General features: G+C 51.1%; 7 protein-coding genes across 7 annotated transcripts; 4 read left to right on the forward strand and 3 right to left on the reverse strand.

Annotated features, from left to right (window-relative positions):
* Positions 1-667: 667 nt before the first annotated feature.
* V8C40DRAFT_262469 (uncharacterized protein) lies at positions 668-1,888 on the reverse strand (the record flags this gene model as incomplete). Its single annotated transcript, XM_083219365.1, has 1 exon — positions 668-1,888. The coding sequence occupies one exon, from the start codon at positions 1,886-1,888 to the stop codon at positions 668-670; it is 1,221 nt and encodes a 406-aa protein (XP_083076955.1).
* Positions 1,889-2,682: 794 nt separating this feature from the next.
* V8C40DRAFT_235370 (family 8 carbohydrate esterase) lies at positions 2,683-3,946 on the forward strand. Its single transcript, XM_083213843.1, has 2 exons — positions 2,683-3,263; positions 3,332-3,946. The coding sequence occupies exons 1-2, from the start codon at positions 2,829-2,831 to the stop codon at positions 3,881-3,883; spliced, it is 987 nt and encodes a 328-aa protein (XP_083076956.1). The 5' UTR covers positions 2,683-2,828; the 3' UTR covers positions 3,884-3,946.
* Positions 3,947-4,364: 418 nt separating this feature from the next.
* V8C40DRAFT_284348 (glycoside hydrolase family 5 protein) lies at positions 4,365-5,890 on the forward strand (the record flags this gene model as incomplete). Its single annotated transcript, XM_083222141.1, has 3 exons — positions 4,365-5,284; positions 5,348-5,437; positions 5,490-5,890. The coding sequence occupies exons 1-3, from the start codon at positions 4,465-4,467 to the stop codon at positions 5,888-5,890; spliced, it is 1,311 nt and encodes a 436-aa protein (XP_083076957.1). The 5' UTR covers positions 4,365-4,464.
* Positions 5,891-6,273: 383 nt separating this feature from the next.
* Positions 6,274-8,532, forward strand: V8C40DRAFT_235374 (uncharacterized protein). The gene is made up of 2 exons (XM_083213844.1): positions 6,274-6,624; positions 6,721-8,532. Exons 1-2 carry the CDS (start codon positions 6,426-6,428, stop codon positions 8,229-8,231), a joined length of 1,710 nt encoding a protein of 569 aa, XP_083076958.1. The 5' UTR covers positions 6,274-6,425; the 3' UTR covers positions 8,232-8,532.
* Positions 8,424-9,424, reverse strand: V8C40DRAFT_235378 (uncharacterized protein). Its single transcript, XM_083213845.1, has 2 exons — positions 9,252-9,424; positions 8,424-9,099 (listed from the first exon to the last, which is right to left on the reverse strand). Exons 1-2 carry the CDS (start codon positions 9,337-9,339, stop codon positions 8,624-8,626), a joined length of 564 nt encoding a protein of 187 aa, XP_083076959.1. The 5' UTR covers positions 9,340-9,424; the 3' UTR covers positions 8,424-8,623.
* A 765-nt stretch (positions 9,425-10,189) lies between these two features.
* V8C40DRAFT_139778 (uncharacterized protein) lies at positions 10,190-12,337 on the forward strand. Its single transcript, XM_083211181.1, has 2 exons — positions 10,190-10,527; positions 10,604-12,337. Exons 1-2 carry the CDS (start codon positions 10,361-10,363, stop codon positions 12,252-12,254), a joined length of 1,818 nt encoding a protein of 605 aa, XP_083076960.1. The 5' UTR covers positions 10,190-10,360; the 3' UTR covers positions 12,255-12,337.
* A 1,398-nt stretch (positions 12,338-13,735) lies between these two features.
* On the reverse strand, positions 13,736-15,834 carry V8C40DRAFT_139792 (SET domain-containing protein). Its single transcript, XM_083211183.1, has 2 exons — positions 15,741-15,834; positions 13,736-15,657 (listed from the first exon to the last, which is right to left on the reverse strand). Exon 2 carries the CDS (start codon positions 15,557-15,559, stop codon positions 13,874-13,876), a length of 1,686 nt encoding a protein of 561 aa, XP_083076961.1. The 5' UTR covers positions 15,560-15,657; positions 15,741-15,834; the 3' UTR covers positions 13,736-13,873.
* Between the last annotated feature and the right edge of the window lie 1,595 nt (positions 15,835-17,429).

Here is a 17,429-nt window from a genome sequence, read left to right on the forward strand (position 1 = left end):
CTAAAACCTAACATATTGTTATACCATAATTTTCACAGAAGCTCAGAGCAGCACTTGATTACGTCTTTTGAAACTGTGGTGAAATGAGCAGACGATTGGAAACAGCACTGCTCAAGGAGCTGAAGCTGGGTAACCTCTCATGTACTAGGATCATCCATGTACATAAGTGGAACCTCATTCTCATAATATCAAGGAACCTTACTAAAGATACGGATTATCTGCCAAGTAGCATATGTGGATGTGCTCTTTCCGGTTATAAAGAAGCGAGACCAGATATCAGCTCTAAAAGACTACTGCTATTTCTTTTTTGATGGATCGAAATGATATCAAGACTAGGATTTACTTGAGATTTACAGTTATAGTACTTAGTAATGGCCTGAATTGTATACCGTCTGCAACTCAATATGGAAAAAAGGTTTGTTCTTTCTGCAGGTTTTACCAGTCTTGTCAGGTGTAGGCTGGTAGTAGGATTCACATACGACGTAGCACAAATGTTTGAACTACCTATGTTTGTTAGGACTCTTTAAGAGCGAGCAATGCCCCTAAGTAAAAGAGCAAGTCTATTTGAGATTATCAAGATTGCGTTTGGAAGCCCAAACCGGCTATATAAAATTTCTTGGACGTATATCTATCTGCACAATATGTCGCCTCATATGGGCACTTATTCTTAGAGTATATCTTCAAAACTCACCGGCCATATCTCGTCGCTCTGACTCTCTTTTTTGAGTCGTCTTTGCTTTCGCTTCTCATCAATCTCCGCCTGTAGCTCTTCCTTTTGATATAGTTTCAGCTCTTCCCAGTCCTGTGCAGGTATCACAGTAGGATCATATTCCGAGAAAACCTCCCACACGCTCCCGTCTTCATCTTCCCGCATATGTACAGAACGCACAAAATTCTCCAGAGTTTTCAGATTAGGTAGACACAACCATCCATATCGCTTGCCATTACTTATTCCGACAGCAGTTGGCTCGTATTTTGAAAAGAGGTTGAACAAGTTTCGTCCATCGAACCCTTCAAAAGTCGGGGTGCGATATACTTTTGTGATGAATGGGTAGAATTCTTTAGGTCTGGGTCGTGAGCCTTTCCAATAATTCTTTTCTTTCGGGGTTGCAGGAGTATTTGAGCGTTCTCTAGGAAATTGTTGTTTCTTTTGAGATGATTGGTCAATATCAAGCATCTCTCCATTGCTAGGGAGCCTCAAAAACCGAACTAAGAGCATCGCTGTGCGCACAGTATCCGTAGCAGCATTGTGTTGACGGGCGATCCGAGACTCCTGCGAGTGCCTGTAGCCCTCAAAACCACAAGCAATCAAAGTTTCACGCAGGCTAGGCCTTTCAATCCCATCAGTCATACCACTTGCCACTTCTTGGAGATCAACCCAGGATGTGAAATAGTTTAACAGGTCTGGGTAGATATTTGACAGCACCTGCAACTCGAAAACGACTGCAAATCCCGTTAGAATAAGTGGCGCGTCGCCCGAAGTCTTGTCCCGGAATGACTCTATGATGCGTGTGATAGTCTCCGCTACCTTGTCGCTTGAAACACAGTGTTGTGTCCCGTATCGTTGTTGTTCACGACCTCTCTCTCGCCTTTCTCTGTCGATCAAGCGTATCCAGTGTGTTTCCAACCCCATCGAGCTACTGGCCGCATCTAATGTCTTGGGAAGTGTGTCCATACTTTCGCAATCAAGATTCACACAAATAGGCGGAAGAAGAGAAAGGCCAATCTCGGCCGGCTCTGAATTGTCTTTGCCCCATGGTTCGGCATCAACAATGACAAAGGAAGCACCCTTCGCGGATTCTTTGAGAGCTTTTATATCCAATATGCGGGATTCATAGAGTTGCCGCCAGTGTTTTGTTTTGAAAGATGGACGTGGCCTGTAATGCATGTTTGGATGCAAGTTGATGTGGTATCTGCATCTAGGGCTGGATGGTGAGAATAAGAGAGAACTTGGAAATCATGGAGTAGATATTCCTTGCTAGAATTATTTACAGGTGTAGATATTACAGACAGCCCACCAGCTGCTTTTTGTAAATTTAATACTGGTGCAGGATGAAAACTTTCTAACAAGCCTCCATATTGCCACGGGGCCATAAAGTAGGTCTATGAACTATAAACGCCTGATACCTACTAGGTACCTAGTAGTAGACTACAAGTGATAAGGCACCTACATGTACTTGAATACCGGCTACAGGTACATACCTAGTAGGTTGAGGTACGTATATTCCCTTCAGTGCAAGTTCCATGGGCTATGATGCATCTTGTATGCGAGTATAATCGATTCATCGCCGGGAAGGATTGATTTGTGCCTTCCGAAACTGAACGAAATGCGGTAATATATCATGCCTATGGATCCTATAATACCTAGTAGTTTGCTATTTGTGTCCCGCTACAACCATACGCAGTCAGTGTCTTATGTTTTGAAGTGCCACCCAGCAAGAATTCAATGAGAGCTTAAGAGCCCCTTTACCCAAAATATACAGTTTCTTATTGGTTGGTTCAAATGCCGCCACGGCTGTTCTTAGGCATGTCCACTCGGATATAAATACCGAGACTGCATGACTAGGGTTACAGGGAATTTTGAGAAACTTGATCTGCATATCTGCATCTCTCATTGGGGCGGATCAAGAATGTAATTACAAGTAATTGTTTCTGCTCTCAATTACGAGCAGAATTTCCAATGTTGATCACACGAACACAGAGACCTCTGTTTTGTCACATGCTCAGGTGTAAGGTATAAAACGTCCTCATGAACTTCATCTGAGCTTGACAACTTTCATAAACCCTTAGTATATCAAACATCTAGATGATATCTTTGAAAATTCATCATGTTTAAAATGAAAGCTCTTATTGCTTTGCTGGCCTTCACAGTCAGCTCGTTTGCAGCCAGTAGAACCTCTCCACCTGCTGGTGCTCTTGTTGTCGGTCCAGGCAATTACTCAACAGTTCAAGCGGCTGTCAATGCCCTCAAATCAACGACACAAGAACAGGTCATTTTCATCAACCCTGGGACATACAATGAGCAAGTCACTATTAATAAACTCAGTGGACCACTCACCATCTATGGCTATACTACAAATACAGCATCCTACGCCTCCAACACGGTTACAATAACTGCATCTCACAGCTTGTTGGATGAAGCTACCGATGACGCAACCGGAACACTGCGTGTAGAAACAACCAACTTCAAGCTATACAATGTCAATGTTGTTAACTCACATGGCAGCGGCTCACAGGCTTTGGCCGTATCTGCAAATGCTGGGGTAAGATGACAAGACTCATATTCCAACCAACCTCAGTTTCAAGAACGTAATCTGACTTGGCTTAACAGAACCAAGGCTATTATGCCTGCTCCTTCAAAGGGTTTCAAGATACCTTGCTTGCAGAAACTGGCGCCCAGCTCTACTCGGGTTGCTACATTGAAGGCGCTACCGATTTCATCTTTGGCCAGCAAGCCACTGCCTGGTTCCAGAAGTGCACGATCGGAGTGCTCCCTGCTTCTATCGGCTATATCTCCGCATCTGGGCGCTCATCGAACTCGTCCAGTTATTATGTCTTCAATGGGGCCACCATAGGGGCAGCTCCGGGTAAAAGCGTCTCCAGCGGGGTGTACTACCTTGGTCGGCCGTGGGGAGATTATGCCCGAGTTGCATACCAGTCTTGTTCCATGAGCAATGTGATTAACGGTGCCGGTTGGCATATCTGGAACACGGGTGACGAGCGGACGGATCATGTCTCTTTTGGTGAATTTTCAAACTCGGGAGCCGGAGCATCGGGGACAAGGGCGTCATTTGCCACGAAACTAGGGAGTGCCTTGGCAATTGGAAACATTCTCGGTAGCAGCTACGCTTCGCAATACTACGTAGATACCTCATATCTCTGAATTAGCTGGTAGTTGAATAGAGAGGCCGCATAGGAGCATTCGATAGTTTGCTTCATAATGACCACATCAGACCACATCAGGTCGGTATAGCCCTTTTAACTATTAGCACTGTCTTTTGGGATTATCAAGTAATTGGTGCGCAAGTGATCTAGACTCGAACGAATGAAGAGCAACTTCTGCCTAAAAGCTAAGAAGAAAAAATACCACCGAAGTAGCGTCTTCATTGGCAGGGAAGAGCAGGTAGAAAATTCATTTGCATGGAATATATATCCGGGGAAGTTGCTGGTCTTTTTGAGGTTGCATCCACAGCGTAACATTGCATTTAATATCCGGTCTAGCCATAATGGCTAATGGGGGAGAAAACTTACCGTGAATGGAAAATTCGGAAGAAGGGATACCGTGTCTTTAATAGGAAGTATCAACCTATTGTCTACTAATATACTGTAGGTGCTCTCACATCTTATAAGAGAATCCGTGTAGAGTGTTTAGTATATAAAGCTGCTTCCCCGACCAGTTTGTCAGTGTAAGTAGCCTCAGCTTCACATAGTTCCAAGCCATCATATGGTATCAATCTTTGCAATATGAAGCTCACAAAGAGTTCCCTCCTTGCAGCTGCAACTGCAGCGTCGACATTGGCAGCAGTACTACAACCAGTTCCGCGTGCCTCTAGTTTTGTGACGGTATCAGGAACCCAATTCAACATTGATGGTAAAGTAGGCTACTTTGCGGGTACCAATTGCTACTGGTGTTCATTTCTGAGCAACTCTGCGGACGTTGATACGACGTTCAGTCACATTGCTTCCTCTGGACTCAAGGTCGTGCGTGTCTGGGGCTTCAACGATGTCAACCAGCAGCCTTCCGCTGGAAACATTTGGTACCAGTCGTTATCCGCATCGGGATCTACGATTAATACAGGAGCCACCGGACTGCAGCTCCTTGATAATGTAGTCAAGTCGGCTGAGGCGCATAACCTCAAGCTTATTATTCCATTTGTCAACAACTGGAATGACTATGGTGGAATAAACGCTTATGTCAATGCCTTTGGCGGCAATGCCACTACTTGGTTCACTAATTCAGCAGCCCAAGCTCAGTACCGCAAGTATATCCAGGCTGTCGTCAGTCGCTACGTCAACTCGACAGCCATCTTTGCTTGGGAGCTGGCGAACGAACCTCGCTGCAACGGGTGCGATACTGGCGTCATTGTTACATGGGCCACGAGCGTATCTCAGTATGTCAAGTCACTCGATTCCAACCATCTTGTGACGCTTGGAGATGAAGGACTTGGTCTCAGCACCGGAGACGGTTCTTATCCGTATACTTATGGAGAGGGCACCGACTTTGCCAAGAATGTACAAATCAAGACACTCGACTTTGGCACTTTCCACCTTTACCCGGATTCTTGTGAGTATTCTATAAAACAAGTAGTTGGAAAAGCTTTATCAATATTAACATTGCTATAAATAGGGGGCACATCCTACCCTTGGGGAACTACTTGGGTTCAAACTCATGCTGCGGCCTGTGTAGCAGCAGGCAAGCCATGCGTGTTTGAAGAATGTAAGTCATCCTCTTCTACTCCCTGGATGGGCTCAACTAACATCATGATAAGACGGTGCACAGAACAATCCCTGCACTAACGAGGCCCCCTGGCAAAGCACCTCTTTGGCAACTCGTGGCATGGGCGGCGATATGTTTTGGCAGTGGGGAGACACCCTGTCCTACGGTCAATCTAACAGTGACCCATACACTGTCTGGTACAACTCATCGAACTGGCAATGCTTGGTTCAGAATCATGTTGCGGCTATCAACGGAGGCACTCCTCCTCCTCCTCCCGCTTCTTCGACCACGGCTGTCTCGTCTAAGACGACATCGTCCGCCTCGCAACCGACTGGCAGCTGCTCCCCCTTGTATGGCCAGTGTGGAGGCAATGGATGGGCCGGTCCTAAATGCTGCTCACAGGGAACTTGCAGATATAGTAATGATTGGTACTCGCAGTGTGTGCCTTCATGAAGCGCTGGAGATACTCGGCTATAAAGTTGGTACAAGGATAGGGTCGTTATGTACCTAAGAGGATGAATGCAGCTTCCTCTAACCTTTTGATATATGATACTTTCCACATAGTAGCCTCTTGTTTATGTGCATATTCATCAAACAGCAGCTCCCTTATCCATTACCTGATGTAATGCAGTACTCGTGCTTTAGCATGTCGAGGTATTCCATTGATCGACACAGAGCTAATCTTAGCCTCGCATCCCGCATCAGAACTAAGAAAAAAAATACCGTGCGCGATCGGAAGAGACTGTCGCCATTAACACTGTGCGGAGCCTCAAAGCTCGAGACCCGCGTCGAATTGCTTTTCGCCAAACAACAGTCCCGCCTCCAATCAACTTTGTCGATATCGCGTTTCCCCCCCATTTCAGCCTCATCTTTGTTTCGTCCTTTGCCATATCCTTCTTTCTTTTCTTTCTCTTCTGCCTCCCTCTTCTGCCACCGCTGTTAAAACACTACAGCATTCCATGCATCCTCACTTTTGAGGTCCGTGACCATGGCGAGGAGATCGCAACCCAGCACAAACTCGTCGCCGACGTCATTCTACACGACCAAAGAAGAAGAATCAGAGCTCACTACCAAGTCAACGACCGCGAGCACGCCGGTAAAAGGCCAACCATGTCCATATCGAGAGGCGCGTGAGCTGCCGCATGAGTTGAAGGAGCACTGCCAGATCTTCCTCGAGGAACAACTATGTATGCATGCATTCAGATGCACCCGAATATCTATCCGCTTCCATCGGCGGATTGCATTCACAAGGACCTGACGCTCTGACGCCAACCACTTTTTAGATACCTGCGCTATCAACCTCCTCAATAGCATTCTTGGCTCCGGCGTGTCAAGAAAATTGCCGAGCAGCAAACCGGCCGCTATCCCCCCGCCAAGTCATCTCGCACTCCTCAGCACCATTGCCGTTCACCCACTACATACAACGCGCGTCGACAAACCCGAGCATCTCGACGTCTCCTCCCTCGCCTTGGGATATCTTCGTAACGTTCTCACAGTGGTTGGACCGCTTCACGCCGACTTTCGGACCGCATTCCAGTTCCGCTCAATACCGAGATGGAAGAGTCGAGCAGGACATGTTGGCCATGGTAGCGACAGCGATATGTCTGATGATGATTCCAAGGGTCGCCATGATTCCTTGCGGGGAAAGATTGCAAACGAGGGCGGTGTGTGGGTCAAGGGCCAGGACTTTTGGTCTACCGTGGGGTGGGCGTTTCACTGCTGCTCGCTGATGCCGCACCGATGGCGGTACTGGAAGGCGTGGCTGGAGTTTATGCTGGATGTGTTGGATGCTGACTGGGCTGAGAGAGAGCGTCGCGATAAGGAGGACCATGAGGCGAATGGCCAAGTGGGCGATGAACCTACCATGTGGCGCGCCGAATCCATGATTACCATGTACATGGAACAGAAGGACGGCCGTCACTCTGGTCCCAAGGCCATCATGAAGGCATTGCTTGCTTACAACGGCAGCGTGTCTTCGTCATCCTTCCAAGAGATATTTGATAGGGAGCACAAAGGGCCGCGACAGCGGGGGAAGAAGAGGAAGCGCGACGCGGTCCTCGACCTGGCCAACGACCAATTTGGCGACTATTTCGATGAAGACGACTCAATATCCTCTGGCGTCTCTGAACCTCCAACCCCCCAAAAACAGCGCACAAAAGCTAGTAGCTCGGGGGTCAGCTCGGGGGTCAGCGCAGGCATGGTTGAATCCATCCATCTGCGGATGCGGCTATTTCGACTGCTTTCTGCAGCTACGCATACGCTAAGCAGCAGACGCGAGCTTGACAGGCTTTACGAGGACTTTGCATCGAGCATCAAGGTCCTTCCCTTGGACATGTTCGCGTTATTCGTCTCCCAGCGAGAGAACCCTTTGCTGCCTGAAACGCACGTCACCTTGACTAAGGAACTTTTCCATCGGCTTCTCCCTTCATCCTTCAAGGACCCCCGCAAGGCGGACAAGGAAGGTCATTCCGAAGGCAGTTTGACAAAGCCCATGCTGGAAGAGTGCTACGTCTGCCACCCCGCCAATACGGTTGGCCTGGAAGACAATGCCAAGTTGTCGCTGGTGGTTGAAAGCGCGATACAGCTCCTGTGGAACTTCGATATGGTGGAGTACACAGACAGCTTCAATGCCGCAGTGGAGAAGGGTATAGATGCGAGAGAGAAGAAGGCGCAGAGGAAGAGGACGGGGCCCCGGAAGGCCGATGCAGGCGATTCGCACGCTCATAACGTCATGAACGCATCTACCGAGAGGATTCGAACTTTGGTGGAGATGCTAAAGATCTCTGCCAGTTAAGTTGTCTTTTTGCAGCGTGCGTTTCCCCCCCTTTGTTTGGCGTTTTTGTCTTCTGCACATGGTAGTGCTGTGGAGTCTTGGTCTGTTTTATGTTTTGAAAAGCCATTGAGAAAGAATGGCGTATGACGAACGTTGCTGTTTTCATGATTGCGAGAAAAACTGTCTGCCGGGACAGAACTGGGAAGCAAGGCGTTTTAAAGGGCAACTCTTGGGGGTATACATTATGATACATTATAATACACTTCTATCCGCCCCATCGATCCATAGATACATACACACCTAGTCATAATACATATGATACCATTTTGTTGACATTATCGCTTTATCCTATTTTTCGTTTCGGTCTTCTGCTTGTTGTCTTTGTTTTAAGCAGTTGCTTGTTGAGGGAGTGGTCATCGATTTCTCTTTGTGGCCGCGGGGTTCCACGCCGTAGGTTGCCATTTCTCGCCGGGTCCCTGAGCCTTTGCCCTAGCCCAAGGATCATTTTCATCTGCCTTTTCCATCTTCTTCGTCTGAGGGGATGCCGCGCCCGCCTCGTCCGCTGGCGGCGCTCTCTCCTTCGCCAACGGCAGCTTCTCCTGCTCCCTAGGGGCCTCCATGACCCTGGGCTTGGCCTCCCAGCGCGCGTCCGCCTCGGCGGCGAGGTACTTCATCCTCTCCTGGCGTGCCACCTCCTCATGCTGCTCCTCCAGCGTCGGGGGCTCTCGTCGCGTGTGCCGCAGCCACTGGTGCCATTGCGGGCTGACCTTGACCTCGGAATAGTGCGTTGATCGGGGGTAGGAGACGATGCGGCGCCAGCGCTCGCCGGATTCCTTGGTCCCGCGGGTGTTGCGGAACTCCCAGAAGGTATTGCCTTTGAGATCAAAGCCTGGAAGGAAAAGTTAGAATGCGGGTGGCCGGTTTTCCTCTTAGTTATATATATATGGTTTTGATGGCATTGGAGGCGAATAGAAGACACTACACAGGTAGGTAAAGCAAGAGAGAGAGAGCTGCAAGATAAAGCAAAAAGCAAAAACATACCAATGAGAAAGCGCCGCCGCCAAGGGAGGCGCAAGGCCTTCCACTTGTACCACGCCTGAGCAAAAGGACCTATTGACTTCGACGTCATGAGGATGCGGCGACGATGGTCTCTTTGTGAGGATGAGCTTTTGCTGGCGAGGTTCTGCCGTCATAGGATTTGAATTGAAATGCGCCCGTTTGGATGGAAGTTGAAGTGGCTGTGCGGCGCCACCTTTGTGCCGGCACCAGCCACGACACGCAGCTCCAAGCATTTCCAGGTACCAGACCCTTACCCGCTGCCCCTCTCTTTGCAATCAACTTGAAGTACCTAGACTGCTCGAGGTACATACATGTGACTCCTTTGCAGCAATGCATCAGCAATGCATCTCTCTGCAATCGAACCATGCAGGAATTGGCCTGTTAGAAAAGGTCGATTTAGCGAAACGAGGGGCCATGGAGATTAATGCGAGTCACCTCCTATGTCGTCATTACTAAGTGAGCATACTGTACAAGACCCCTACTCTACTGCCTTTGGAATTAACAGGCTGCCCGCCTGTGCTGTTATTAATAGGTCCCGCGGTACCGAGTGCCAGCACCTTGACCTGTACCTGAGGCTTCCGCCTGTGTCCAATTTTGTTCCGTAGAATCGTCAACTCAGCCCCCGGTCGCCTTGTAATAACTGTAATTTGGCGCCAGATTCTCCCCCGCCAGCTCCTGCGCCTGGGAGCTGACGTGCGTCACCCGCCCCAAGGGGCCAAACAAGTACTTGAACCCTTTTTTTCTTCTTCTTCCCTCTACTTTTATAGTCTTATTCTTGCTTCTCCTCCCTCTTGGTCGCTGTTCGCGAGCAAATACCCTCATACGTTACCGAATACATCCTAAATTTCTTCACTGTTGCTATGCAGTAAATTCCAGTCCGCTGGGTTTCTCTGTTGCGACTACATTCCGAACCTGCCGCTTACTCACCCCGTCTGACGCTGACTTGGTGACGACATCATCCTCGACATCCGATCACAACAAATCACCTTTCCCCCGACTTCCGCGCCCAGATCGCCAAGAGACAAGACAAGAGACCTCAGAAAAAGAGAAGGAGACCTCAACTAGGACACTGCGATTCCACAGACACAAAAATGGCATCCGTCTCGTCCTTGGATAAGGACCTACGCAGATTGCGCCTGGAGAAATACACTCCCGCAGCAGCCGACGAAGCTCGCGCATGGATCGAAGAGACCCTGGGAGAATCACTGCCGTCAAAGGATCTGCTAGACGGCCTCAAAGATGGCGTCGCTCTCTGCAAGTATGCGATGCGCCCGCGCCCGCGCTCTCCATGGATTATTTCTATTGTCGCGTGCTAACCTCTTTGTCCCGCTCAGGCTCATCAATCTCGTCGCTCCCAGCCCCGGCATCAAGTTCAAAAAGTCAGCCATGCCGTTTGTTCAGATGGAAAACATATCGCATTTCTTGCGCGCATGCCAGGCTCCGCCCTTGAATCTGCATCAGCACGATACGTTTCTCACCGTCGACTTGTATGAGCGAAAGGACCCCGCCCAGGTGCTGCAATGCATCGGCGCATTCAGCAGAGCCGCGAATGCCGCAAACCCCAGCAACTTCCCGAATCCCATCGGACCCAAAACAGCAAAGCTGGGTGTTGGGTCATCAGACGTTAGACCAACGAGCTCTAGCGGCCAGTCGGTCAGCAGCTGGAGCAAGAAGGAACACGAAGGCTCGACGGCTCCGGCTTGGAATATTGCACAGTACGGCTACATGGGCGGCGCCAGTCAGGGTAGCATGGGAGTCGCTTTTGGGGCTCGCAGGCAGATCACTAGTAGTACGCCGCAGGTACCAAGTTTAGCTGAGAAGGAGCGCATCAGGAAGGAAAAAATAGCGGAAGAAGAACGCCAGCGACAAGAAGCCCAAGCCCGGCGCCAAGCCCAGCTGGAAGACGAAGAACGTGCTCGTGCCGAGGAGGAGAAGCGATGGCAGCAAGAGACGGAGAGACAAAGGGAGGAAGAGCGCCGCAAGGTCCTACAGGAGAAGCAGAAGTGGGAGGAAGAGGAAAGGCAGTGGAAGCTGACTGAAGATAAGCGCCGAAAGGAAGAAGCAGAGGCCGAGGCTCGTGTCGAGGAAGAGCGACGCCGCGCCAGAACCCGCAGCCCTGCCAAGCTACGTGGGCAATTCCTAAGCCAGTACCAAGCCGAGCAGGCTAGCGCTGAGAAGGCCGAAGCTGACGAATCAGCCAAAAAAGAGCGGGTTCACGAGGCACGGCAGCGTGAGGCCGAGTATGAGCGTGAGCGACAGGAGCAAGCTGCCAAAGGCAAAGTGCCTGATTCACCGGTTCGACTAAGAGGCCGGCCAGGCGAGCCGCGAAGCCCCCGGGGGCAAGGCAATACCTCGGAGCTGAACCGCCACGAGTCTTGGTCGCAGGGCCAGCGAGAGGTCCTCCATACCAAATGGAAGCAGCCTCAAGATAACCTGAAAGAAGATGAGCGAGAGGGACTAGCTTCCTCGCCGCTGCCCAAGTCTCCCAGACCTCTCCCAACCCCTAACACTGCTACGGGCGGACGACCGCTGCCTGACCCAGCCAAATACTCATCCCCTCCGAGAGAAGCGCCGCAGAATCGCACAGACCGCTTCCTGGCTTCTAACCCGGCCCCAATGCCGTTTGTGGCCCAGCAGACTTATGCTCGAGAGCTCGGCGCAACGGAGGAACGCGATGCCGAGGACCAGCGTCGAATCCAGGGCCAGGACAAGACCAAGGCGGGCGGCTGGGCGTCCAAGTCGCTGCTGGAGCGTGAGAAGGAGCTGGAGAGACAGCGCCAGCAGGAGTGGGAGGAGGCCCAGAAGGAGACGGCAGCCATCAAACGGGGCGACAGCGGCGTCGACGGCATCGGCGGCGGGATTGACGGTCGATGGGACGTGAGTCAGTGGAGTGGCTACACCGGCGGCGACGGCCAGAACAAAGGATCGCAGGGCATCGGCGCTGGGCGGAGGCAAATTGTAGGGCCGCGGCCTCTACCGCGGTAGAGTGTGTTCAAGATGAACGGCTTGAAAGGAGGGGGAAAGGGGAGAAGGGCAATGTCGAGGAACCTCATTGGCAAAATACGTAGATGATCTTTGGTGGGCGTCCATCCGGTTAGAGGATTTACATAAAAAAGACGGGCAGTGGTGGTTGGGACGGAAAGGGCGGCGCATGTTATATTCTGGCTTTTCTCATCTTCTTGTCCTTGATGTATTTTTCTTCTTCTTCCTCTTTTACTCATCCTTTTATGTTTGTCTTATTCTTCTTCTTCTTTCCAACTTTTTCTTTTTTTCTTTCTCTTCCTTTTCTTCTTTTGTATTCTCTTGCAGAAATTATGTGTTTTTTTAACAGCGTTGATAACAATATTTTTTTTCTCTTCTTCCCGTCTATTTTGCATCTGTGTCATTCTTTTGTGAAGCCTTAATTTTATAGTGGCCAGCGTCAGACTGGGCTGACGATCTAGCTATTCTAATTCCACGATTCCATCCTCCGCCCCTCCCAATTCACACCCCCCGTCCAATAAGTCATCCTTGACATGGTCATATTTCCGCCGGCGGGACTGACGGTAACCCCCAATCTTGGCCAGAGGAGGACAGGGTAGCTTCATGGTATAGCTCGAGGCCAGATTCTGCTAGGCCGGGCCTTCTCATGCAGGGCATGGCAGCCCACTCCTCTCCCTAGACCCAGGCGAAATGGAGAAGAAGAATGGGGGTCCCAGCTCGAATTTGGCCCTACGAGCAGCAACATTTGCTTGTGCCCTCATTGCCATCATCCTCATCAACCCTATTGTGATTTGTGCTTCGTGGCCATGCAGAGAGTAATATGGCGGTAGGTGAGACATCTTTGCGTCATACAGCAGCTGCAAAAGAACCCCTGTCCTGCACACGCACCACGTAGACGCACACGTACAGTGCTGTATGCAGAGCACAGAGTTTAAGCCCTTGCGCTGCTGATATCCCGGTCCATACATGCATTAGGTAGAAATCACTGTTAGGCTCCCACCGGGACCGACCCGTGAGAATGGGCTAAAGAGTTTTGATGCTCAAGACAGAAATCCCTCGATACACACGATTGGGGGTCCGCCGTAAAGGGGGGAGGGGGGTTAACCGCCGGCCATATTGACTTGATTCATTCACAAACGGCCATACACTCTGTCGAGTTGGGCATGGACTAGAAGTGAACACGGGGCAGATGCTACAGTAACAAGAAGGCGTCTTCTCTTCTCTTTCTGCTCTTTTTGGGGGGCGGCTGTCGTAGTATGAGCGGGGATCCGCGACATATTTCCTTCTTCTTGCTGTAAGGACCTCCCATCGTTTACTTGCGAGGCAAAAAAACACCCTTGTTGCATCTCATCTTCTTTTTGCTCCTTTTCTGTTAGTTTAAAATTTTTGTCATGTGGGCCTCAAGAACCACTTTGATAACCGTCATCAACCCATTGTGTGCGTGGCGTCTACTGTACTTCTCTCTTCCCTACCCTTTTCGCACTCATCACGGGGACAGGAGCCCCTGCTGGATTTTGACCCTCGTCTCTCGCTACCGAGAATAGACACACTCGCAACCGAGTACGCTAGCCGTAGGAACCGAAAGCTGTTGTTTGACGCAGGCCGAAGGAGAATAACCATGTTTATGCCGATGTCCCATTTTCAGCCGCTTTATTCTCGGACGCCTCAGTGCGGCACCTCTTGCACATGCACCAGCCCCCCAGACTTCCCCGAGCCCATTCGCGTCGTTGCTGTACCGGCAGGGTCACGTCGCAGTAATGATTGAGAATCTCCTCTCCTTTCTTGATGCCTCCGGGCCGGCCGCCCACAACACGTTCCTTCCTTGCCGAGAGGACCATCCGGCCGCTCCAGTCCCATGTGACGTTTGGATCACAGTCATGGTTGGCGAGACACCAATATGGATGCACCGCAGCAACATCCGGCCTTCCATCTCGCGGATTCTTGCGGGCCGAGGCGGTCCCACGAAACTTGGCATATAGCGTGTTGAGCACCCAGAGATCGTATTCCGGCAGCCCGGCGTAGATGTCAATGTCCATCTTCTCCAGTATATGCAGCGGCGTCTCAATATTGTATTTGAAAGAGAACGGAAGCGTCCACTCGGGCGGAGGGCCGGCGTTGGGCGAGATATTGATCTCGTTGGTCCGAGAAGGTACAAAATCACCCCAGATGAATTTCACCTCTTGTACATCCAGCGGATGAACCTCTTCGTTGACAGCTATTGCCAGGACTCTGGAAAGAAGAAGAAGATGTAGCGTCTCGTCAGCCTCGAATGCACTGGGATCCTTGGCAATGGAGTCCACGTCCTTATCGCAGACAGCAGGATGATAGCGCCTCTGAGCCTCGTCGTGACATTCCTGACTACAGAAGACGGTATCGAAGCACTCTTCGCACTGAATAGATCGATTCTCGCTACCAAGCGGGGCGAGCTCGGAACTGCACGCATCGCAGACCGAATCCTTGTGTCGGTTGTTGGCCGTAAGGAGAGTGTACTCCCTAAGCACAACCTCGCCGGCTTCAATATCCTCCTGGGCAAAGACGCCTAGCTGTTTGCAAGTGGGGATTATCTCGTAGTTATCCGTGTCGCTTTCCCCCTCTAACAAGACCGGTAGAGTCGCCACTTGGACGGCACACTTTGGAGCCATCTCCCTCAGGCCGTCATTCAAAGACTGCAAAGACTCTGGAGAGAAGCGATCTGGCTCATGGTCGTTCCAAGGATAGACCTCTCGGCGGACAAGACCAAAGTCGGGCAAATCATCGGCCTCGAAGTCTGTCAAGCCCAGCTTCTGTCTTGCCACGGTGTCAATATGGTTCCTGGTGTGAAGCAGTTTTGCATTCTGTGGCGCAGCCGCAAGGCCTCGGTCGCAGAATTGAGAGGCACTTCTCAAGCAACCGCACAACAAGAGGCTCAGCGATAGTATTTGATATGCTCTTATCGATGCCAGGAGTGCCAGTTGGCCAGAAGCCACGTCTGCGTCTCCGTGGGTCCCATTGACCAGGTCAGGGTACTCATCGGCAAGTTGCCCCTGGACCAGGGCCTCTGGGAGAGGCTCTCCGATATATCGACTCAAGGATTCTTGGGCCTGGTCGTGATATTCAAAACCGTCGTTTACAATCTCATCAGTGAGGAGGAGAGCTCGATATGCGTCACCAGCGGCAAGATCGGGGTATCCGAGGTCTGCATAGATGGCGGCCCGCTCGAGATAGAGAATCAGGTCATAGGGCAAGCTTTTGAGCCCCTCGGTTAACAGCTGACGACGCTCGAGCAACGTCTCGTTGACGGCGGTTTGATCTATATCTGGGGACGACATTGGTACCAGTCAGTCGTCGAAACCAGCAATCAAGCAGGCTACTACACCACAACTCTAGGGTGCAAGGATACGGCAAACGTTTGATGCAAAGTCAGAATCTGTGAAGAAAACCCAACAGCGAATTGTCGTCAGCACTCAGGCCACACGCTCAAGCAGCGCTACAGTAAAGGAATGTCGTTACCTGGATGACAGCGTGTCAGGGTTACAAAGGCCGAAAGGCCCGCCGAGCTGAAACAAGGGATAAGAAAGAGACCGGAAACCTCAAGGCAAAAGAGTCAAGTTTCCAACGAGCGGTCAAATTCGTTGGGTTTTCTAAATGGCAACAAGTCTCTCCCCTCTGGCTCCGCAGCAAGGTTGGACAAAGAACTAGTCCGGCCTGTGGGGGACTGCAAAAGTCAATGGCAACTTTAGAAGGGCCCCGAAGGCCAGCAAGACGCAAGTCTGGCGGGTCGTAGGGATTGCCGCAGATGTGTGCCGCCGGCAGCCTGGGCTGGAGCTGCGGTTTTGCACGACCGCTTGGACGGGCAGCCAATGCAACAGCTTGCCAGGGTTATGGCACAAGATGGGAGGCACGGGATGCGGCCGTCTATATCCCCGCAAGGTGGCGGGCGCTGTATCCAAAGGTGTCCAGGAGACACAGAGAAGGGGGTGGCCAAGCAAAGGCCGAGATAAGGGCCTGTAAGCCTGCGCGAGTGACAAGACAGAGGGCAGCGAATCAACAGGCACGGCCTGGACTCACAACACTCAAGTGAGGCTGTCTCGTGACGCACTATGCCGCCGTACAGCTCCAGGTCCAGACGATTCGGACCCGAATAGTGGCTACTACTGCCGGCTATAGGTCGAGTCTGCTTGGATGGTATGTGGCTCTGCCCTGTTTATGGCTTGCCTGTGTGTGGAATAGCTCTGGCTTGATTCTGCCGGATTCCAAGCAAAATGATTGGGCAAACAGGCAGCGGAAGTTGAAGCAGAAGAAGACAGCCCTGGAGATTCGAGACGAGGGGACTTATTTGATATCTCCAAACTTGTCAAGAAGGGGAGGGGCAGCTCAACGGGGCTCTTTCCTTGCAATCGGTGAACAACTGGGGGAAGGGACGCGACCAGGACAGGCCCGAATGGCGGCACACGCTGGAGCCCTTTTTTGCAGTCTGGCACCCCTACTGGCCGGCGGATGACCAAGAGCCAATGATTCGCTATCCGCGCCGAACTATGGCCACAACCTGCAGCAAACGGCCCTGATTGCGAATTGGGCAAGTCAAAGTGTTAATAAACAAGGGCCGAGGGCTGAGGAATGGAGAGGGGGGGGGGAGATGGAGGGGAGGCAAAAGAAGACCTGGGCTGAGGTCGAGGGTTGGGAGGAGAGCCGCAGGGAGTGGGAGAAGGGAACAAGGCAGAATAAAATTTTAATGAGGCCTTAGACGATACAGCGAATGGGCTAGCAGGCAAGCAACTGTGTGGGATTAGGGTGGTTTAGCATGCTTTCCGCCTGACCCAGCTGGACCCTGAATTCCGGGTGGGACATTGTGGCAGCCAAGGGGATTTCAGGGTCTGGCCACACTAGAGTCGCATTTGGGCTGGAGGCTCCCGGAGCCGGCAGTAACGTAGCGAAAACTCGCCTCTAAACTGTACAGCAGCCAACAAGCAGTTCGCCTGTCATCCACTAATCTAGTCAATAGTCTACTAGGTAGTGGCTTTGGTGTTATGTTGTACAGTTCTTTGACCCGGTTGACACTTGATGGCTTGGGGAACAGTTCCAAGTCGGGGGGGATACATCCTGCTTCAAATACGATGTTGATCCAAACCAATTCTCGACACACAGACACCGACAGACACAGAAAAGAGAAAACCCCCCCTTTAATACAAAGCTAATGCA

The sequence above is a fragment of the Trichoderma camerunense genome (assembly GCF_050948025.1).
Source record: "Trichoderma camerunense strain CBS 138272 chromosome Unknown V8C40scaffold_3, whole genome shotgun sequence".
NCBI lineage: Eukaryota > Fungi > Ascomycota > Sordariomycetes > Hypocreales > Hypocreaceae > Trichoderma > Trichoderma camerunense.

Coding starts and splice junctions, on each gene's coding strand:
- V8C40DRAFT_235370 (XM_083213843.1), top strand. CDS start 2,829: ATGTTTAAAATGAAAGCTCTTATTGCTTTGCTGGCCTTCACAGTCAGC. Junction 3,264..3,331: donor CCGTATCTGCAAATGCTGGG/GTAAGATGACAA, acceptor TTGGCTTAACAG/AACCAAGGCTATTATGCCTG.
- V8C40DRAFT_235374 (XM_083213844.1), top strand. CDS start 6,426: ATGGCGAGGAGATCGCAACCCAGCACAAACTCGTCGCCGACGTCATTC. Junction 6,625..6,720: donor CTTCCTCGAGGAACAACTAT/GTATGCATGCAT, acceptor ACCACTTTTTAG/ATACCTGCGCTATCAACCTC.
- V8C40DRAFT_235378 (XM_083213845.1), bottom strand. CDS start 9,339: ATGACGTCGAAGTCAATAGGTCCTTTTGCTCAGGCGTGGTACAAGTGG. Junction 9,100..9,251: donor GCGGCGGCGCTTTCTCATTG/GTATGTTTTTGC, acceptor TTTTCCTTCCAG/GCTTTGATCTCAAAGGCAAT.
- V8C40DRAFT_139778 (XM_083211181.1), top strand. CDS start 10,361: ATGGCATCCGTCTCGTCCTTGGATAAGGACCTACGCAGATTGCGCCTG. Junction 10,528..10,603: donor GATGGCGTCGCTCTCTGCAA/GTATGCGATGCG, acceptor TGTCCCGCTCAG/GCTCATCAATCTCGTCGCTC.
- V8C40DRAFT_139792 (XM_083211183.1), bottom strand. CDS start 15,559: ATGTCGTCCCCAGATATAGATCAAACCGCCGTCAACGAGACGTTGCTC.